This window comes from Phocoena phocoena, chromosome 14, assembly GCF_963924675.1.
Source record: "Phocoena phocoena chromosome 14, mPhoPho1.1, whole genome shotgun sequence".
Lineage (NCBI taxonomy): Eukaryota > Metazoa > Chordata > Mammalia > Artiodactyla > Phocoenidae > Phocoena > Phocoena phocoena.
Window position 1 is genome coordinate 48297361 of NC_089232.1, and position 22852 is coordinate 48320212.

A 22852-nucleotide genomic window follows, 5' to 3' on the forward strand; every position below is an offset into this window, starting at 1 on the left:
GTGCTTTATGTTTCATACACTATCACATTTGATCTTCACAAAATCTCTGTAAGTTGATATTATTATCGGCCTCTATTTTATAGATGAGGCAGCTTGAGGTTTGGAAAGATAAAGTGCCATGCCCAAGATTACACAGCTAATCAGTGTCAGAACACAGTTTTAATTACTATGCTGCTTTCCAGCCATAATGTTAATGTGACCACATCTAATAAATCAAATTTACATAAACATCATTGACTTAACATCAGACCACTTGCTTTGATTAGTTATAAAAATGGCGTGGCTGCTAAGTACCAATATTTATTACCATCCAGTAATTCAACAAAGGAAAGCTCCTATTTTGCTTTTTCCTCCAAGATTTTATGGCTTGGTGGGGTTAGAGGGGAAGGGTTGAAATGAATTAGTACTAGAAGATTACATCTAGATTAATGTTAAGTCATTTGTATTTAATAATTATTTTTCTTACTGTTTTCTTGAATACTCATTAATTAGTCTTTACTGGGCTGTTTGTAACATAAAATCTGCTTACGCGCCTGTTAGTTCTCATGAGCCCAAGTCAAGGTCCTTGATTCCAGGATGCTTCTGTATGGCTTGGGGCCCCAGGGTGCTCTTTTGTGCCCACATATATTACTATATTTCAGTTCCCTTTGCTCCTGTCTTCCAGGGCAGCATGGCCTGTTCAGCCCCATGCCTGGCCTTACTTCCAAAATAGGAGCATAAGACACAGAGCACAACTTGTTTTGTTCCTTGGGAGATTTAGTTCTGATTGTTCTTCTTAAAACAGGTTAAGATCATTCCATTTCCATTTGACCCAGTCTTCTATGCTTCATAGACATTGGAAAAATAGGCACTGATTTTAAAAGTAGAGAACAACACTTTATTTTTTTTGATGTTGTTGTTGTCATGCACTTAAAATGTGGCAGATAATGTAAAGACCAATTGCCCTGAGACCAGCTTCTCTGCTTTTTAATGTCTTGACTGCAGGCTGATGAATAAGTCCCTTGGGTTTGCATAGGCAGGATAAAGAAGCAAGGATATATGTAAAGATGGACTATGGAATTGGTTTTTGAAAATGATCTGTTACTATTGTAATAATGGAACACTAAGTGCTGTAAGATGTGCTAACCAGCTGCCTGCTGCATGTTTCAGTATTCTCCTGGGATATAGCTGAGAGTGTCATTTGTTAAAAATGTTGCCCAGTAGTTTGAGAAATGGATAGCATAACTCTGAATTCCAGCAGATTATCCTTTTTGACCACTGCATGCTTAATTTTTTGCTTTGCTTTGCTTTGTTTTAACTTAACTTTGCCTAAAGTCACTCAAAAAGGAAATTCCTTTTCCTGTAGCATACTCTTGATATCTGCTAATTTCTTCCCTACGCTAAAATGATTTTCATCTCACAAAGGCTATGTAATATCCTTTGTAATATTCTATAGGCTGTTACTTTAAAAATGGAAAAATTTTGTGTCTTCCAGATCTTAGTGGAGACACTTGAAGATCCAGTTGACTGAAATTTTATTTTTTATTCATACCTGCTATTTTAAAACCTTTTAAAAAAAATTTTAAAGCTAATTCACATGAAAACTGAATCCTTCATAGGTCTCTACAGTGTGCTCAGAGTGGATTGGATAATATATTTGATAAAAAGGAAAATCAAAATAAATTCAGAAAGTACTTTTAATTTTTTTTCCTGAGGTTAGTTCATCCAGGCATCAGGAATACTATATTTATGTATTCATTGAACAATTTGTATCCTTAAGAAAAACAATAGATGTGACATTAATATTTCCTAAATTAAATTTTCAGCAAAACACATTGAGGGGTTTCCTGAAGTGATGTTTAGAGACAACACAGCTTATAGGACCGGGTGTTAAATAGAAAACAAATGTCCTGATTCTAATACTTAGCAACTGTATCACTCAGGGCAAGTTAGTTAAACTTTATAAGATGTATTTTCTTCAAATACATTGTTTTATCAGTAAAATGAAGATAATTTTATTTACCTTTTTGATTTTTGTGAGGCTCAAGTAAGTCAAACAAAGGAATTTATTTCACAGTGTCTTACTACCATCAATTCTCAATGGTCAATAGTGTGGAATCCCAAATCATCTCTAGTTGACTTTGATATATGGTGTGTAAGCTTTACTCTAGTGGATTTGAGGAGTTTATAATATTTCAAAGTAATGAAACTGTACTACAATCTTGATTCTGGAAGAGCTAAAACACTCTTAGCTTTTCTTCCTTGCCTATGTAGTTCAACCTTTGCTTCTTTCTTCCTCTATGTTAAGAACAGACAACATCACTTCTTCTTCTTTGATTCTGTGTAGCCTGATTGTCTACTGGCTTGATGTGCTTACTCAAGTGAGGGAGGACCTCAATCCCTGCCCCACACTCTGAGGAGGTTTACCCCCTCATGCTTAAAAACCACTGCATTGTGTTTAGTCCCTACTTGGTATTCACCCATTATTTCACTCTTCCTTGGGAATCTGCTTGGGAATCTGCTCTTCTACATACTCTTCTGCTGGTGAAGCATAGCAAAGAAGAAAATACCAGTGTAGCCACTGTTCCAATTCAGACCAAGCATGTGTCTGCATGTCCCCCCAAAGCTACCAAACTCTGGGCTCCAGAGTGATACTGCTATCTTGTAACAAGTAGATAATTCCCCATTCCAACTCTGGGCCTCCAATTGTCACTCAGATTTCTGATGCTTCTCTATGTGGCCCGTAGTCTCAACACATTACCTTTGAATCACTCTAAGCACTATCTCTTTAGGAGCTAATAAAACCAGTGAAATGGACCTCATAGGTTCCAATTCACTCTTCTCAATCACCCTGCTTTATTTCCCCACCTCTGCCTGTTTCCTGACTTTCCCCAGTGGTTGAGAGTCCGCCTGCCGATGCAGGGGACACGGGTTCATGCCCCGGTCCAGGAAGATCCCACATGCCGCGGAGCAACTGGGCCCGTGAACCACGGCCGCTGAGCCTGCGTGTCCGGAGCTTGTGCTCCACAACGGGAGAGGCCACAACAGTGAGAGGCCCGCGTACCGCAAAAAAAAAAAAAAAAAAAAAAAAAAATGTGCTAAGAACTTGAAAACAAGATTTGCCAGTGCTGGTCAGTGAATGGTTGAAGACAGGTTCATAACAGTTGATTTTAGTTAAAATGTGTAAAATAAATACTTGCTCAAAAAGGAATTACCTTTACATAAGTTTTACACTTTCCATGAAAGCTGCACTGCATTTTTACAAGGATGTCATTTAGAATAATATAATACTTTCTAAAGATTTTCAATAACAAACCATGAAATTCATCTAAATTCTATAAATAACTTTTTTTGCATGTGAAATAAAATTTAAATTGTAATGTATGCTTGTGTATTCATGTTATATTAATCCAAGCCATGCTTGATCATAATGTGTTGGTGAACTTGCCCCACAAATCTGTCCTATCAAACAAAACACCAGATGCAATGCTTAGAATGTGACTTGATAAAATTAGATTTATTGGACAGAAAAGAAAATGGAATGCTTTAAATAAATGTCATTAGCAGTTTGGAGGAAGGAAACAAATTGCTCTCATAATGTCTCAGACCCTTACCCAATTGACATTAAAAAGAAAAAAATGTATTTGGAGTACTAAAGATAATGGTAGAATTAAACAAATATATATATATATATATTCAGGAATATGGCTTATAGAATATACCTTATTAGCTATGATTCCAAATGATTCCTGAGATGGCATTTAAAAGTAGAAGATGATTTGTACAAATACTGGAGGCAATATTAATAATAAACCTCTTGTGGACTACTCCATGTGCATGAAGCGAGAGTGGGCTTAAGAATAGAAGTATGCGAGAGGGAATCTGCTTTTCCAAATATTGACCTGAGAAGGGGAATATCCATTTACAGTTTGGTCTTTGGGCTTTTTTCCATGCAAATTTTTGTGGCTTTGATATCAGGATTTAACAAAGAAACAGTTGTCCTTTGTATGTGCTCAGAAAATACATTTCCAGAAGTCCAATCAAGTTACTCAGCCAGTTGAGATTTAAAAATAATCAATTAATTCAGTGGAAAGTTCACCAGACCAATTGAATTAATGAAATTGATTGTCTGTGTGACTGAATTAGGCCAGTAAATTTAGTCAAAACCATAGACTTGCAACTCAGTGCTAACACAAAAACCTTGAGTTGGCAAAAGAGATTGAAATGCAGTAAAGTTCCTTAGGGAGTGTAAAGAAATAGGAAGGACAACCTAAGACTTGTATCCTTGAGTTATAATACAACTAACTTATTCCAGAGTCTTTCAATAGCCTGTGCACAGACATTGCCAAAGTTAAATTCCAGAAGAGAGTATCAATTATACATTGGCTGTTGAAAACTCTTTGAAATTCTGACCATGAGATTCTTCAGGGAGCTAGAACAAAAAGCGTTGTGGGAAAGTACCAAACAGGCTGTTCCCTGTGCTTTTTCCTGCCTAGAATGTACAATTTCTAAGGCACAGTTTTTTAACAAGAGTGTTTCAAAAAGGAAAGACTGAAGGAGATACATAAGCTATCATGCCCCTCTGTGGCTTATTATATCGATCATGCTTTCTGGGTGGCGAAGGACTGCTGAGATGAGAACAATGGTGGTCCTACCCTTGGCCCCGCTATTCATGACAGGCCCCACGCTTATTTGTATCTCACTGCTCTCCAGAACAAACCCTCAGTTTAGTCACATACGCCACGTCATGGCCTTTAACACCAGGTATCAAATAATCCTTCAGTGTTTTTACAGGGAATTTTGAAATGAATGAGTGAATGAATAAACTGTATCAGGGACTTATAATGGCTTCTTGTTTCCTCTTTTCACCTCACAAAGCTTATCTTGCTTTTAAAGTCTCAGCACATAGCCTAAATGCTCCAGGACACATTGAACTTGCCCTTATTTGAAACTCTTTAGCACTTACCTATCCTCACCAATTGGTTATGAATTGGTATAAAAATACTAATTACTATTATCATTAGAGCTAACATTTACTGAATGGTTAGCATGACCATGGCACTGCCTTAAGCATGTTGTATGTATTATCTCTTTTAATTCTCTTAACAACTGGTGAAGTAGACACATATGTCATCACATTATACAGATAAGAAAATTGAGGCTCAGAGAAGGCAACTTGCCCAATATCACATAGCTAGTAATTAGCAGAACTGAGAATTAAACCCAAACAGTCCATCCTGTGACCTAACAGTCTTTACTACTAAGCTGTCTCTCCTTCTGTTTGGGTACTTTCCTTTGATTTTTTTTTTTTTTTTTTTCACTAAGGAATATTATCTTCTTGATTAGCTCTTAAGCTTCTTAATTCATTCTTTATCCTGCATGGTGCCCTTGATAGAGCTAACCACAGTACGGGTCATTAACACATACTTGATTTATTAATTATGGATATTCTTAGCTAATGCACTTCTTTTCATTTTTATTATTGCTCTGACAATAGTTCCTAAAATTCAGATTTCTTTAAGAATGGTGTGATTGAGTTCAACAACTAAAGTGTATTTGTGCCATGTTAATTTTAAACTGGAGTAACCATAATGACAGAAGTGATACATAGTTTAATTGGTAAACTATGAGATGATGAGATGCTGTATAAATATTTTTGAGATGATGCATAAATATTGTTTGTCTACATTGCATTAGAGTAGCTTGAGTTAACGTGTTTCACTGTTGTCCCAAAAGCAATCTTTGAGTTTATCATCACTTCACTGACCAAATGCAGATGCTTATTTTTTCCTAATTATGCTGCTTATACAGACAAGCCAAATTTAGTTGATTTCCTGATACAGCATAAATTTAAGTTCTATTTTTTCAAAAACAGTGGTAGTCTAACACAACAAATTAAGTCATTCTTGTCTATGTTTCTATTACTGACTAGTAGCCCAAAATATTGGAGCAGACTGTTAGAAGCAGATAGTATTGCCAATCAGTTTAAAAATCTATTGATTCCCAAAATAGCATTTCTGGTTTATAGGACTGCTGGGCTATTTCATTTCTTTTTCCTACAGCTAGCCTTTTTTTTTTTTTTCTTCTAACATCTTTATTGGAATATAATTGCTTTACAATGTTGTGTTAGTCTCTGCTGTATAACAAAGTGAATCAGCTATATGCATACGTATATCTCCATATCCCCTCCCTCTTGCGTCTCCCTCCCATCCTCCTTATCCCACCCCTCTAGGTGGTCACAGAGTACCAGCTGATCTCCCTGTGCTATGCGGCTGCTTCCCACTAGCTATCTATTTTACATTTAGTAGTATATATGTGTCAGTGCTACTCTCTTACTTCATCCCAGTTTACCCTTCCCCCTCCCTGTGTCCTCAAGTCCATTCTCTACATCTGTGTCTTTACTCCTGTCCTGCTCCTAGGTTCTTCAGAACCATTTTTTTTCTTAGATTCCGTATATATGTGTTAGCATATGTATTTGTTTTTCTCTTCCTGACTTACTTCACTCTATATGACAGACTCTGGGTCCATCCACCTCACGACAAATAACTCAATTTCATTTCTTTTTATGGCTGAGTAATAGTCCATTGTATATATGTGCCACATCTTCTTTATCTATTCATCTGTCGATGGACACGTAGGTTGCTTCCATGTCCTGGCTATTGTAAATACTGCTGCAATGAACATTGTGGTACATGACTCTTTTTGAATTACGGTTTTCTCAGAGTATATGCCCAGTAGTGAGATTGCTGGGTCATATGGTAGTTTTATTTTTAGTTTTTTAAGGAACCTCCAAACTGTTCTCCATAGTGGCTGTACCAATTTACATTCCCACCAACAGTGCAAGAGGGTTCCCTTTTCTCAACACCCTCTCCAGCATTTATTGTTTGTAGATTTTTTGATGATGGCCATTCTGACCAGTGTGAGGTGATACCTCATTATAGTTTTGATTTGCATTTCTCTGATGATTAGTGATGTTGAACATCTTTTCATGTGTTTGTTGGCAATCTGTTTATCTTCTTTGCAGAAATGTCTGTTAGGTCTTCTGCCCATTTTTGGATTGGGTTGTTTGTTTTCTTCATATTGAGCTGCATGGGCTACTTGTATATTTTGGAGATTAATCCTTTGTCAGTTCCTTCGTTTGCAAATATTTTCTCACATTCTGAGGGCTGTCTTTTCGTCTTAGCCGTTTTTACTTCAGATTCAGCACATCTAAAATTAAACTCATTATCATTGCTCCAAAATATATCCCTCTTTCTTTATTTTCTCCTATTCATCCAAACCAAAAACCTGCAAACCATTCTCAACTTTTACCTCTCTCTCATCTGCCTGTATAAATGATCACAGAATTCTGCTGTTTCTCCTCCAAAATACTCTCAGATCTCTCCCCCCTTTCTCTATGCTACTACTATGGCTAGACCTGTCACTCCTTGGCTGAACCATAATTATAGCCTCCCAGCTGACCTCCCTGACTCCTACTTCGCTTCTTTCCCATTTTCCACATTTAGTAAAATTCAGATGTGACTATGTCATTCCAATTTAAAAAATCATTCCTATATCTCTCTGGCCTCAGAGTAAACATCAAACTTTATGGCAGAGCAGAAAAAGCCTCCTTGGTTTGGCCTCGGCCTACCTAAGTCATCTGCTGTGCCTTCCTTTACCATCCCCCACTCTGCCTCATGCTCCAGCCATCCAGACGACCTGCAGTTCTTTGACAGTGCCTTCCTGTTTTAGACCTGTATGCTTTCATTCGGCTGTGTTCTCTAAAGAGAATGCCCTTCCCTCCATTCTACCTTTTCCTTTTCAGACCACATCTCCAGGAGTTCCTTACTCGTCTCTAATGCCACTGTATCTTGTATACAGCTTTCTTAAGGCTTTTATTTTACATTATTATAATTAGGTATTTACCTGTCTGGTGTCTTTTCTACTAGCTGGCAGTTTTGGGAGATGGTGGTCTGTGTCTTCCTTTACCTAAAATAGACCCTGATAAATAGTAGGTGTTTAATCAATGTTGAATGGATGGGACCACTTCTTCTGCATATGCTAGTATTTTCCAACAAATCACTTTTTCTATAAAATAATTTTCTGGTTATGAATTTCCATGCAGAATAAAACTTCTGGTCTATAATAGACTGCATTTTTAAGCATCTAACCTCAGAAGTAAATAGGCAGATCTGAGAGGTAAGAACTAGCATACTTTCTAAACTACCCTCAATTTTAATTACCGTCATTCTCTTTATTTTGTTTAGTTCTTTCAAAAGTCACATTGCCCACCCTTACTGCCTACTTTGTAACATATGCAGATATGTATAGGTTCAAGAAATACCAAGTAAGTAAACAGTTCATTTTCCAGTTTAATAAACCATAACCAAACGATGGTTGCATTATATTAGATGTGATCTAAATGTGTCATTTTGCAAATATGATGATATGTTTGAATTATAAATACATAGTGATGCTCACAAACGCATGTTTGGTTTAACAGTAATTTTTCACAAGGGATCTTCCATTTCAGGGGACCTCACGAAAAAGTTTCACTGAATATAACCAGCTAAAATTTATTTAATAAACTTAAATGATAATAATCACACCAGTTTTTAAATACGTATCATGTAAACTGTACAGGATTTTATCCATAACAGCTGGGAAATTCAACTGAATACCGTTTTGGCTTCATTTAGTGATTTTTGCTGAATCTCTATTAGTCAAACTATTGATATTCACATTTTACTCAAAAGAAAACTGAAATGAGGGGTAAAGAAAAACTTCAGAGTGGGTGTCTGAAACACTGAATTTCCACACTTGTTTTCTTAAGACCTCTATAACAAATTCTGTGGTCTTCCTCAAGGAATTCAAGTTCAGTTGAAAATTACCTATCAAGTTAAACAAGCATATGACTCCTCTTGACCACAGCAATTAAAGACCAAGGTGGAACGACAAAAGTATAGCTACATTTTAATGAAGTCATTTTTTTTTTAGATTAACTTGAGTAATTACACTGCAATTTAAAAAACAAACAAAAAATGATTCACAAGAAATTTGCGCTGGACTAACTTTGAATTGTATTTCTTACTAATGGTTGATGGTATAGCTTATAGTTGGTGGTAGTCCGAAGGAGCAATTATTTAAATTCCAATGATATGCTATGAATAGTCAATGGAGGTTAATCAGTGTTATAGCAAATTATGGTTACAAATGTTTTCAAAATTAATTTATCCATCATTAAGTAGTATGGGTCATCATAAAGAGATTTTGTTCTCATTGATATCTACATGCATTTTATATTTTAGGTCAGGTGCTAGGTTGAGTATTTACAATTCAAATAGAAAGCTGAAAACTAAAAAGAATCAGATAAAATTTAAGGGTTATACAAGATACACAAAGAGAGTTTTAAATCCTAATGAGCACATTCTGTCGGGGTTATTTTGGTTTTTGGTTTTTGGTTTTAGTTTGGTTCTTCCTGTCACGAAAACAGATGAAAGATTCTCATTTTTCTTCAAGGTTTTATTGTGCTATAGTTATCATGTGATTACTGGCAGCTTAAATTCTGTTAGTTTAACAAAATAGCAAAAAATATGGATGGTTAAAATATACTGTTGAATTAGCAAAGCTCCGCTTAGCCATCAGTTATTTATTTTTGTATTTAAATTGCAACATCATATTGGAATACAAAAGCTTTTCCCCAAGGCCAGGATGCTTTCTTCCACAACAAATTACACTCCAGGTTCTTACTACCGATAACATATATTTAGTTACAAGATGTGCATGCAGTAAGCAAAATATGATTTGTGTGACTTAAGGCATTGTGAATATTTAATAAAGTTGGTATAATGAATATTATCAGAAGGAAGAAATGATTTGAAAATAATAAGATTGATGATATAGCATAAATTAAAAAGAATATAAGGTAATTATATCATTTTATTGTATTCAGCAACCAGAAAATCTGAATTTTAGTTATAAAAGTGGAAAAAATGGTACATTGTTTTCTGTGCAAATAGCCACATAGATGAAAAACTAAAAGAATCTATTAAGTTTCTTATACAATATGCAGAATATAAAGTATTATTAATTTTTTCTATCAGTACTTGGTTTCTGTAGCAACTTGGAAAATCTTACGCTCAAGAGAACTTCCCCAAGATTTGTTTGCATTGTCAGGAAAAATTTTAAAAAAGAAAGAAAAGAAATCTAAGTTTTGTAATAATCAGGTCTTTTTATATATGTTTCAGTTATACATTTTGAATTACGAAAAATATACCATTAAAGCAGACAAGATCTGGATGGATGCTAAAATTAGTGGGTGAAAATTTAAGAGAAAAAGGGTATTTGCATAGCCTCTAAGTGTCTCCCCCAGGGTATTTATTAACTGCAAAGGGAAAATAGTAATTTTTACAGTGGAGAAACACAGCAGACACTAGCTGAACCAAATCATCAAAGTTAAAACCACCAGTAGAGAGACACAGCAACATCATTTCCCCCCAGACATAATGCACTGAGAAGGGCATATCACTTCTGGAATATTCTTGATAAAATTCATAACCTCAATCTAATCATGCTCTCTGAGTACCAGTGTCCTTGGTTCTCCTAAGGTGACTAAGAAGACATAACCAGGTGGGAGCCTGGATTCGGTTCTGGGACAAAATAAAGATACTATTGGAAAAACTGAATCCAAGTAAAGTCTGTAATTTGGTTAATCATATTGAACCAATGTTCTTTTCTTTTGATAGTTGTCCTATGATAGTATGAGATATTAATGTTAAGTAGAGTGGAGAGCATATGGTAATTCTCCGTACTACCTTTGCAGTTCTTCTGTAAGTCTAAAATTATTTCCAAATTAAAAAAAAAATCAAGTGATTTTTATATTGTGCCTTACCTTATAGTAAAAACAAAACTCCATACCCATATCATTAAAATATATTATAATGGAAAAATATATAGCATTAAAGAATTGGAAGAGCACTTGTAAAGTTTTCACTTGCCTTTTTTTAACAATAAAGAAATAGTTAATAAGAGAATATGAACAGCTTCCTACATGATTTTATAGAAAACTTGTGGAACATGCCTGATGTTTTCTCAGCTTGAACCAACATTTAGGAGTTGAGTAGAGTGAGAAGACACCTGTATTTATTCTTTAGATTTATGATGCAATGCTCTTGTTAAAATTACTGCTTTCCCTTGATAAATACACTAAGATAGGATAAATATTAAAAATATTCGAATACAGTAAGACAATGCTGACTATAGATGTATAAAGTTGTTCTTAAAACTTTAATCTGTGTGGAACAAAATTATGTGTTGAAAATTCTAGTTCACATTATCTCTTCCTTTTGAAATAGCCTTGAGAATTATACTAGCAGCAGCCTTTTTAGAGATAGTTCTAAACTGAGGTCTGGTTGATGTAGTGTTTTTAAGTAATTGAGAGCAAGCCAATGTGTTTTTCTGTGAAATCACTGTGTTTTTTCCTCTACCTGTAAACTGAGGTTACTCTATTAAATTTACATTGATTCTACACTGGGAAACTGTGGAGACAAATTTGATGATGGTTAGGGGATGGACATTAAAAACAAATTACTATTAGAAGAAATGCTTTATTGTATAGTAGTTTAATCAAGTGGCATTGTCATCCAAAATAATTGTCATGAAACTTGCTGTCGCTATATTGTCACATTTCTTAGCTGTGATTATTTAACAATTGCACTATATCTCCAAGTGAGGGCAATGAATAATGATGATGGAAGCATCCTCTCAAGTTTAAAATATCATATGAAAAGATAATTGATTTTTTTAACATCTTTATTGGAGTATAATTGCTTTACAGTGATGTGTTAGTTTCTGCTGTATAACAAAGTGAATCAGCTATACATATACATATATCCTCATTTCTCCTCCCTCTTGCGTCTCCCTCCCACCCTCCCTATCTCACCCATCTAGGTGGACACAAAACACCAAGCTGATCTCCTTGTGCTATGCGGCTGCTTCCCACTAGCTATCTGTTTTACATTTGGTAGTGTATATACGTCCATGCCACTCTTTCACTTCGTTGCAGCTTACCCTTCTCCCTCCCCGTGTCCTCAAGTCCATTCTCTATGTCTGTGTCTTTATTCCTGTCCTGCCCCTAGGTTCTTCAGAAATATTTGGTTTTTTTTCAGATTCCTCATATATGTGTTAGCATACGATATTTGTTTTTCTCTTCCTGACTTACTTCACTCTATATGACAGTCTCTGGGTCCATCCACCTCACTACAAATAACTCAATTTCGTTTCTTTTTATGGCTGAGTAATAGTCCATTGTATATATGTGCCACATCTTCTTTATCCATTCATCTGTAGATGGACACTTAGGTTGCTTCCGTTTCCTGGCTATTGTAAATAGAGGTGCAGTGAACATTGTGGTACATGACTCTTTTTAAATCATGGTTTTCTCAGGGTATATGCCCAGTAGTGGGATTGCTGGGTCATACGATAGTTCTATTTTTAGTTTTTTAAGGAACCTCCATACTGTTCTCCTTAGTGGCTGTATCAATTTACATTCCCACCAACAGTGCAAGAGGGTTCCTTTTGCTCAACACCCTCTCCAGCATTTATTGTTTGTAGATTTTTTTGATGATGGCCATTCTGACCAGTGTGAGGTGATTCCTCATTGTAGTTTTTGTGTTTTTTTTTTTGTAGTACTTGGGCCTCTCACTGTTGTGGCCTCTCCCGTTGCGGAGCACAGGCTCCGGACGCGCAGGCTCAGCGGCCATGGCTCACGGGCCCAGCCGCTCCGCGGCATGTGGGATCTTCCCGGACCGGGGCACGAACCCGTGTCCCCTGCATTGGCAGGTGGACTCTCAACCACTGCGCCACCAGGGAAGCACCTCATTGTAATTTTGATTTGCATTTCTCTAATAATTAGTGATGTTGAACATCCCTTCATGTGTTTGTTGGCAATCTGTATGTCTTTGGAGAAATGTCTATTTAGGTCTTCTGCCCATTTTTGGATTTGGTGGGTTGTTTTTTTGATATTGAGCTGCATGAGCTGCTTGTATGTTTTGGAGATTAATCCTTTGTCTGCTGCTTCGTTCGCAAATATTTTCTCCCATTCTGAGGGTTGTCTTTTCATCTTGTTTATGGTTTCCTTTGCTGTGCAAAAGCTTTTAGGTTTCCTTAGGTCACATTTGTTTATTTTTGTTTTTCCATTTCTCTAGGAGGTGGGTCAAAAAGGATCTTGCTGTGATTTATGTCATACAGTATTCTGCCTATATTTTCCTCTAGGAGTTTTATAGTGTCCGGCCTTACATGTAGGTCTTTCATCCATTTTGACTTTATTTTTGTGTATGGTGTTAGGGAGTGTTCTGATTTCAGTCATTTACATGTAGCTGTCCAGTTTTCCCAGCACCACTTTAACTAATTGAAGGAGATAAAGCATATGATCATCTCAATATGTGCAGAAAAAGCTTTCAACAAAATTCATCACCTGTTCATGATAAAAACCCTCCAGAAAGTAGGCATAGAATGAACTTACTTCAACATAATAAAGGCCATATATGGCAAGCCCACAGCCAACATCGTTCTCAATGGTGAAAAACTGAAACGATTTCCACTAAGATCAGGAACAAGACAAGGTTGCCCACTCTTTCCACTATTATTCAACATAGTTTTGGAAGTTTTAGCCACAGCAGTCAGAGAAGAAAAAGAAATAAAAGGAATCCAAATTGGCAAAGAAGTAAAATTGTCACTGTTTGCAGATGACATGACACTATACACAGAGAATCCTAAAGATGCTACCAGAAAACTATTAGAGCTAATCAATGAATGTGGTAAAGTAGCAGGATACAAAATTAATGCACAGAAATCTCTTACAGTCCTATATACTAATGATGAAAAATCTGAAAGGGAAATTAAGGAAACACGCCCATTTACCATTGCAACAAAAAGAATAAAATACCTAGGAATAAACCTACCTAAGGAGACAGGAGACCTGTATGCAGAAAACTATAAGGCACTGATGAACAAAATAAAAGATGATACAAACAGATGGAAAGATATATCATGTTCTTGGATTGGAAGAATCAACATTGTGAAAATGACTATACTACCCAAATGCAATCGACAGATTCAATGCAATCCCTATCAAACTACCAATGACATTTTTCACAGAACTAGAACAAAAAATTTCACAATTTGTATGGAAACACAAATGACCTCAAATAGCCAAAGCAATCTTGAGAAAGAAAAGTAGAGCTGGAGGAATCAGGCTCCCTGACTTCCAACTATACTACAAAGCTACAGCAATCAAGATAGTATGGTACTGGCACAAAAACAGAAATATAGATCAATGGAACAGGATAGAAAGCCCAGAGATAAACCCACACACATATGGTCACTTTATCTTTGATAAAGGAGGCAAGAATATACAATGGAGAAAAGATAGCCTCTTCAATAAGTGGTGCTGGTATATTTGATTTCTGTTTCTATTTTTGATATTGCTCTTTATTTCTATTATAACAATGATTTCAGAAAAAAAATTAATCTTAAATCTTTCAGGGATTTTTCACAGCCTTAAACAAGATAAGGTTTAATCTCCCTAATCTTGCAAAAATTTCAAATATCTCATCACTACTTCATTTAATAAATATCTAAGCTCTGCCGTGTTCCTGATCCCATGGCTGTCATTAGGGCACAGAGAGTAAGACTAGATCTGTCTTTTAGGTGCTCACCAGCTTAGTTCACGAAACCTATCTCTTGATATTTCTCTGGGTGAGCCCTTTATCCAGACCAGCTGGCCCACACTCGTATTTCCTGATGGTCACCACTCCCTCCCTCCTATTTTCCTACATAACTTCCCTTCTCCTCAGTTCCCATGCACCCTGTTACATCAATCACCTGGAGGCTTGCATCCCCAGACCAGCACAGTCCTCAGCAATCTCTATTTCTACACTGAAAAACTCAGCTTGCACTTCCTGCATGCAATAGTGCCCATATGTTTGAATATATCATGGCCTCTCAGTGAGAGTCAGCATTCCCAGCATGGGAACTGTCCCTTCTTTTTCTGTCTTTGCCTTTCCAGCAATAACTGTAGGGAAGCACATGGAACCAATTTTATTTTAATTTGTGGACAAGAGCATCAGTATATGAGTCCTTCCCCAAGACCCAAATTTTATTTTATTTTATTTTTTTGCGGTACGCGGGCCTCTCACTGTTGTGGCCTCTCCCGTTGCGGAGCACAGGCTCCAGATGCGCAGGCTCAGCGGCCATGGCTCACGGGCCCAGCCGCTCCACGGCATGTGGGATCTTCCTGGACCGGGGCATGATCCCGTGTCCGCTGCATCGGCAGGTGGACTCCCAACCACTGTGCCACCGGGGAAGCCCCCAAATATTTTTTTATCTGACCTTTCTCCTGTTTACCTCCTCCTTCCTTTCTCTCACTCCAGAGAAAACTCTTCATTATGAAATTCCTGCCGGAAATCTCTGTTTCATGCTGATACAATTCTAAAGCATGAAGCCAATGATAGGCATGTCCTGTGGCCGGGATGATGATAAATCCGTAGGCTCTCAGGGCTCTCTATGCTTTCCAACCTTTTTCATATCATGATGCCCAAGAAAATGATGATGTTTGAATGGTACGTTGAGGTAAATAGGAAGCTGCTTGCCCCTGGTTTACCTGGCTGCTCCAGGACAGAGGTAGTGATATCATAGCACAGCTATGATTTCAATACAACCCAGCTCACTGCACTAATTAATTGTACAAGGTCACTTCGGGGGCAATATTTCTTCTCAAATCCTGTAGGCAATACATTTCCTCCTCCCCAATGCATGCTATGTAGTTACTCCTTTTGTCTTAATTTCTGGAGATACTACTAGTTGACTTGAGAATATCCTAGTGGTTTAATAAGTTTGTAGATTGTAAACAAGCAAATAAAAATTGTCCACACATTGAGTCTATTTTTCAAGTCCTTTGAACCTTTCACTTAAGCTCAAAACAAAAGAGCACTGATTAAGCAAGGGAGTGCTTGAGGCAATCACTCTGCTTTCCTGTTTTATTGTCCTGCATAGCTTATAATGGGTGCTCCATGAAAACACCAAGACAGTGAATTGACAAATCAAATATGGCCCCAGATAGCAGTAAACAGAGCCCTCAGTTGAAAGAGAAGAGGGAAATTGAGATGTTAGACACTGTGTTGACTACCAGGACTAAAATCCCATCTGCAATTCTTTGCAGTTCCCATTTTTTCCTAAAAGACATCTTACTACTCAAGGATAAACTGTCATTAGATGAATAACATATTCTTACTTGGTTCAAGGCATTTTGTTATACCAGAGACTATATAAAATGTAAAAATTTTCTGAAAACTATGTTTTCTCTGAAAATTTTTGTATAAATAATGACAAAGATGATAGTAAACATTTTGAATGGAACATAACTAACTTTAGAATATGGTTTCAGAACTCTGGGAACTTTTAGTGTAGTGGTACAGATAAGTTATACAGAGATGCAGTAATAGCTAGGAATATAAGGCTAGATTGGGATGACACTAGAGACATATACATGGAGAAGATTAGAAGAAATACAGTGTTTTAAAGAAGGAAAATATCATTTATAACCAGATGTAACAAGGAAATATTCTCAGGCATATTAGAATTTGAGCTGAGCAATGCAGGATGAATATGAGGGGAAAATTCAGAGCTCAGATTAGACGTACCTCAGTGTACTTCTTTTGGTTATCCCATTTATATGACATTCTGTCCTCATTCTTATGAATTAGCAAAATAGCCACCAGCCCTATGAATGTATCAGTGCTTGCAGAATGCAGTTTATTTCATGCCAATTGAAGGACATAATATTGGTTATACATGCCAATTGAAAGAAACTAAAAATATATTTCTTATTCTGTGAACATGTATAACCAATATTATGTCCTTCCAATAATTTGAAGCCCTTCATTCACCCAGTGCTATTTGTAACATTTTACTAAATGTTGATAGAAGCAGCCCTCTGTTATTTTGCGTCTCTGAAGATGGCAATTATGAAATTATCCCTGGTAAATAGGAAACCATGTTGATAACATGCAATTAAGATGCATCATCAGAAATAGAAAAGTGCTGTTTACTTGACAGAGTTAAATCTCCAAAAAGGAGATAACTTGTGTTAATTCTTTCTGGACTTTTCTGTATTTCGCATATATAGTTTTTTGTTTGTTTTTTGTTTTTGTCTTTAGAATAAAAGCACAAATTTATAAATGGTTAAAATATCCCAATTGCTTTTTTTAAAAAAAGTTTTATCGGGGTATAGTTAATTTACAATGTTGTGTTAGTTTTAGGTGTACAGCAAAGTGAATCTGTTATACATATACTTATATCCACGCTTTTTTAGATTATTTTCCCCTATAGGCCGTTACAGAGTATTGAATGAAGTCCAATTACTTTTGAAGAATGAAGGAATATTATGTTAAAAAAAGCAAATCACATTAACATAAAACAAATTTTGTTTTTTCATTAGCTACTTGAAAACAAAATGAGGTCATTCTACACTAGCGACATAACCTTCTCTTTTATATACCCTCACCATGCCACCCACATACTTTCTAAACCTAGAATCTCTAAGTTTGTTAAATGCTCTTCACACACACACACACACACACACACACACACACACAGACAAACACACACACACAAAATAAATAAATAAATAAAAATTATTGTCTTATGCTCTCTGGAACTTGGATACCATTTGCCTTGTTTGGCCTAGGATGCTGGGTCAGTAGATCTAAAATATTACAGCAACTATTACCACTGATACTTGAAGCAGTTCTGATTATTCTTTAAGTTGAATAATCCATTCTGAATGATATAGCTTTTAATTTTTTTATCTATGGGTGTGCTACTTATTTCTGTCATTTATGACCTTTATTTTTAATTTTGTATATATATAAAATGTTTGCAAAATTAATAATCTGCTTCACCTTTTTGTCTTTCCAAATAAGTGACCTTAGCCCTAATAAACTCAAGGTTCCCTAATTGGCATCTTTTTTCCTGATTGGAAAATAAGATTTATTCAAAAGTAATGCAAAGAGAAAAAAAGAAGTACAGGTATCCCCCACTTTTTGAAGGTTTGCTTTATACCATTTCACATGTAGGAAAGACCTACATTAGTACATGCTTTTGCTACCTGAAAAAAATCTAAAGAGGATTCTCGCTTTTACAAGAAAAGACAAAAAGAGAAAATAGTGTCCAGCGTTTGTTTTTCAGTGAACTGATATAGAGGCAAGGGCGTCCCTAGCAGGGAGAGTGGCACTGGCCAAGCTTCCTCCCTGGGAACTACACTCAGCATCTCAGCATCAAGAAGCCATAGCTTTGAACTGTGTCTGTGAGCATCTGTGCTTTATCTCTTTTTATTTTGTGCATCCGTGAGCCAGATGTGTCCTAAGGTGATAGCCTCTTCACTTTACACCATTTCTACTTAGGAGAGTTTTCATAGGAATGCTATACTTTCAGATAACAGAGGAAACCTGTATAAGTTTCTAAGATGCAAACATAATTTCAAAGTAAAATATCAGCCTTGGAAACAACCTCAGTATCATAATTTATTCCAGTGAAGCAGATAAGGCATATATTATCATGTCACTACCAGGTGTTGGCAAGGGCATGGAAGAAATGGAACTCTCACACACTGCTGCTGAGAATGTAAAATGGTGCAACCACTTTGGAAAATTGTTTGGCAGATTCTTAAAAAGTTAAACGTATACATACCATATAATCCAGCCACTCCACTCCCCAGTATTTTTTCAAGAGAAATGAAAGGTTACCTTAGGGCAACGCTTGTGTTTGAATGTTCATAGCCATTTTAATTGTAAGAGACAAAAACTCGAAACAGCCAAAATGTCTTTCAACAAGTGGATGGATAAACAAATTGGGATATATCCAAATAATGAAATAGTACTAAGCAATAAAAAGGAATTGACTTTTTCATTTTATTTATTTTTTATTGAAGTATAGTTGATTTACAAATTTGTGTTAATTTCTGCTGTACAGCAAAGTGATTCAGTTATACATATATTCTTTTTTTAATACTCTTTTCCATTATAATTTATCATAGGATATGGAATATAGTTCCCTGTGCTATACAGTAGGACCTTGTTGTTTATCCATTCTATATATAATAGTTTACATCTGCTAATCCCAACCTGCCACTCCATCCCTCCCCCAACTGCCTCGCCCTTGGCAACCACCAGTCTGTTCTCTATGTCTGTGATTCTGTATCTGTTTCATAGATAGATTCATTTGTGTCATATTTTAGATTCCACGTATGAGTGATATCATATGGTATTTGTCTTTCTCTTTCTGACTTACTTCACTTAGTATGATAATCTCTAGTTGTATCCGTGTTGCTACAAATGGCATATTTCATTCTTTTTTATGGCTGAGTAGTATTAAAAAGGAATTGACTTTTGGTACACATAATAACATGGATGAATCTCAAAATAATTATACCAAGTGACTGTATTAGTCAGTGTTCACCAGAGAAAAAGAACCAATAGTATATAGATATAGATGTAGATATAGATATAGGTACAGATACAGATATATGAGACGATTTATTATGGGAATGGCTGACAATTATAGAGACTAAGATATGTCACTGTCTGCCATCTGCAAGTTGGAGAACCAGGAAAGCTGGTGGTATAATTCAGTCTGAGTCTGAAGGCCTGGGGTCCAGGAGCTCCAATGTCTAAGGGCAGGGGAAGACGGATGTACTAGCTCAAGAAGAGAGAGAATTCACCCTTCCTCTGCCTTTTTGTTCTGTTTGAAGTCCTCAAAGAATGATGTCCACTCGCACTGGTGAGGGTAGGTCTTCTTTACCCAGTCTGTGGGTTCAAATGCTAATCTCTCTGGAAACACCCTCACAGACACACCCAGAAATAAAATTGTACCAGCTATCTAGGCATCCCTTAGCCCAGTCAAGTTGACACATAAAATTAACCATCATAGTGACAAAAACCAGATTAAAAAAAACCACAAAACGATATACTATATTATCCCAATTACATTAAATTCTAGAAAATGTAGCTAATATATAGTGCCAGAAAGCAGATCAGTGGTTGCCTGGTGCCCGGAGGATGAGTAGAAGGGGTTACACCTTTGTAACAAGAAAACTTACGGGGTGATGAGTACGTTCACCATCTTAACTATGATAGTTTCGTGGGTGTATACATATATCAAAACTTGTGAAATTATACGTTTTTAATATGTAGAGTTTGCTGAATGTCAACTGTATCTCAGGAAGCTGTTTTTTAAAAGAGGGAGGACATTCAGTTAATTACTGGAAATGGTTCCTTCAATAATAAAATGTAGACAGTTGAGATGTAACTGCAACTAAATAAATTCGTTCTAACTGGGATTTGTCAGTTAGAGGATTGGGAATCAATAACAAGAGAGAAATCCTTTCTACTGACCTTCACATCTATTCAGAGTATTTTAAGGTATGGGAGGGCCCCCTCCTTATATCACAGATAATGCTTTAAAGTCTGTTTTATTAACTAGCAGGAAAGTAGTAAACCTATTGAATTTAATGCATGAAATTAGCATAATAATTAAAGTTTGACCTTATTGTAGGTCACAAAAATTGTTTAATCTCTTTATTCATCTGTGCATATTGAGAAAGAAAGTGGCCTGTGGAGATGCTAGTAAGCTAGGATCTATCAAAGCAACCATGTTATGTTAAAAGAACAAAGTTAATTATACTTTCAGTTTATCACTTTTTTGATGCTGTAAAGGTTAACATGATTTGTTTTTTCTCTTCAAAAAGCTTATACGTAAAAGAACCAAAAATTACATGAGTTTCTATTTGAAAGATAAACATCTCTTTGTCTTTTATTAAGAATTATTGTTCTGCACAAGGGGTGATAACATTGGGCTATTTTTATTGCAAAACAAAACTAAAATATACCTTACAGTTTCAGTTTTTTTTAAGGAATATCAACTCATTTCCTATTATGTGAACCTAAAGCTTTATCTCAGCTTCAAGGGAATGTCAAAATATATGATTTGGTTTCTAAACTCAGACAGTTTCTGGTTGAGATGAGATGGCTAGCTTCTCTGTGCCCAGACAGTGAAGGAGATTGTGCAAGTCGTAATTATCTACAGACACTTTCCTGTTAAATCTTTCAAAAGAATCAAGTGCTTTGCCTCTGGTTCCATATGGTAATTCAGGGGCCAAAATTAGAGTGTTTTTACCACCAAGGAAGATAATTAAATCCCAGTGCCTTTCCATCTATCCCCTTCACACACACTTTATTATAGAGTTTCGTAAGCTTTGAATTGTCAAGAGTTCAACTCCAAGCTAGAGATTTGGGATACATATTTTTGGCTCAATGGCTTATGCAAGTTTCTCTGAAAAGGGAAGCATGCTATTCTTTAGTTTGTATTAAAATTATTTTCTTTTTTAAGAGAGAGAAGAGATGTATTCTGATTGGAAAATATAAAATGTAAATGGTATTTTTAGTGAATTTCAAGATTCCTTTAGCATTTAACAGTTATTTAAATAATTGCTTTGTGTAACTGTATATTTGTCATCTCTCTGCCATAATAGTTTGTAAGTTCCAAGAGAATCTGTTTGTTCATTCACCATTGCATTCCTACCCTCTGGGCACAGTGCCTAGACCCATAATAGGAGATCCTTAAATACTTCTTTATTAAAGGGTGACTTAATAACACAAATGAACAAAAAAACATTTTCAGCTTCTAAATGGCGATTTCTCCCAGAGATCACTGTCATTGGGACTTTTAAATGTATAGATTCAGCAAGCAGGATTTCAGCTATTGGGAGACAGGTGCTAGATATTTCCAACCCATCAAAATAAGAAGAGTTAAAATAATAGAAATATTCTTAAATCTTTAAACTCAGAGTTATATTTTTGGATACAGAACATACCGTTATAAGAATGAAATAGTCAGTAGAGTGTATATTGTGATATATATAGATTGTGACTGTGGGTTATATGTATGTGAATTATGCATATGCATTTGAAAATCCCATATTAACTTTTTCCAGAACCCAGAATGAGGCAGGCTCACATTAATGCACCAATTGTCACATGTCCTAAAGGAATGCAACTAATTGTGAAATTAGCCCAAGCAAAGGAGAATTAGAAAGGTAATTCTAAGCTAAGATATTGTCAAACACATGGGTTTTTTAGTTTTCTTTCATTTTTTTTTTTTTTTTTTTTTTTTTTTTTTTTTTTTTTTTGCGTTACGCGGGCTTCTCAATGTTGTGGCCTCTCCCGTTGCGGAGCACAGGCTCCGGACGCGCAGGCTCAGCGGCCATGGCTCACGGGCCTAGCCGCTCCGCGGCATGTGGGATCTTCCCGGACCGGGGCACGAACCCGTGTCCCCTGCATCGGCAGGCGGACTCTCAACCACTGCGCCACCAGGGAAGCCCTTTCATTTTTTATTTATCTGGATTTGACTGTTTATGTTAAACTCTTACCCTTCACTGTAAAGACCCCATAACCTCAGGGTTGGAATAGGCAGTTTCTTACCAGAGATCATGGAGAGGAGTTCAGTGCCTCTAAAAACAGTAGAGGTAACTGAGCTAAAAATTGAACAAAAAAATCAATTTCTAAGAAGCACAAAGGAGAGCACAAAGATTCATTTAACTGAAAGAATCAGAAATCCTCTCAAGATGCAGGAATCTAAAAGATAGAGAGATAAGAGAACAAACAGAAAAGTTGGAAAGGAGCAAGTGATTATCTAGGAAAAAAGTATTTTAGAGATATGAAAAAATACGGTATATGGATGGTGTTTCAGTGACCAAGAATACAGGGTGGCCAGTTTAAGTCAAAGAGCGTGTTAGCAAGACTAGCCCTGGAAAACAGTGCAAAGCAAGTAAAGGTATCCT

General features: G+C 36.2%; 1 protein-coding gene across 18 annotated transcripts in view; it reads left to right on the forward strand.

Moving 5' to 3' along the window:
- NRXN1 (neurexin 1) overlaps positions 1-22852 on the forward strand; it is a 1127862-nt gene that overhangs the window by 381436 nt on the left and 723574 nt on the right. Inside the window, exon 6 of one of the 18 annotated variants that reach the window (XM_065890667.1) lies at positions 11504-11518. The exons of the other annotated variants lie outside the window; for them this stretch is intronic. Within the exon in view, the coding sequence (XP_065746739.1) occupies positions 11504-11518 (15 nt within the window). The remainder of the gene's footprint in view (positions 1-11503; positions 11519-22852) is intronic. 18 annotated transcript variants of the gene reach the window in all.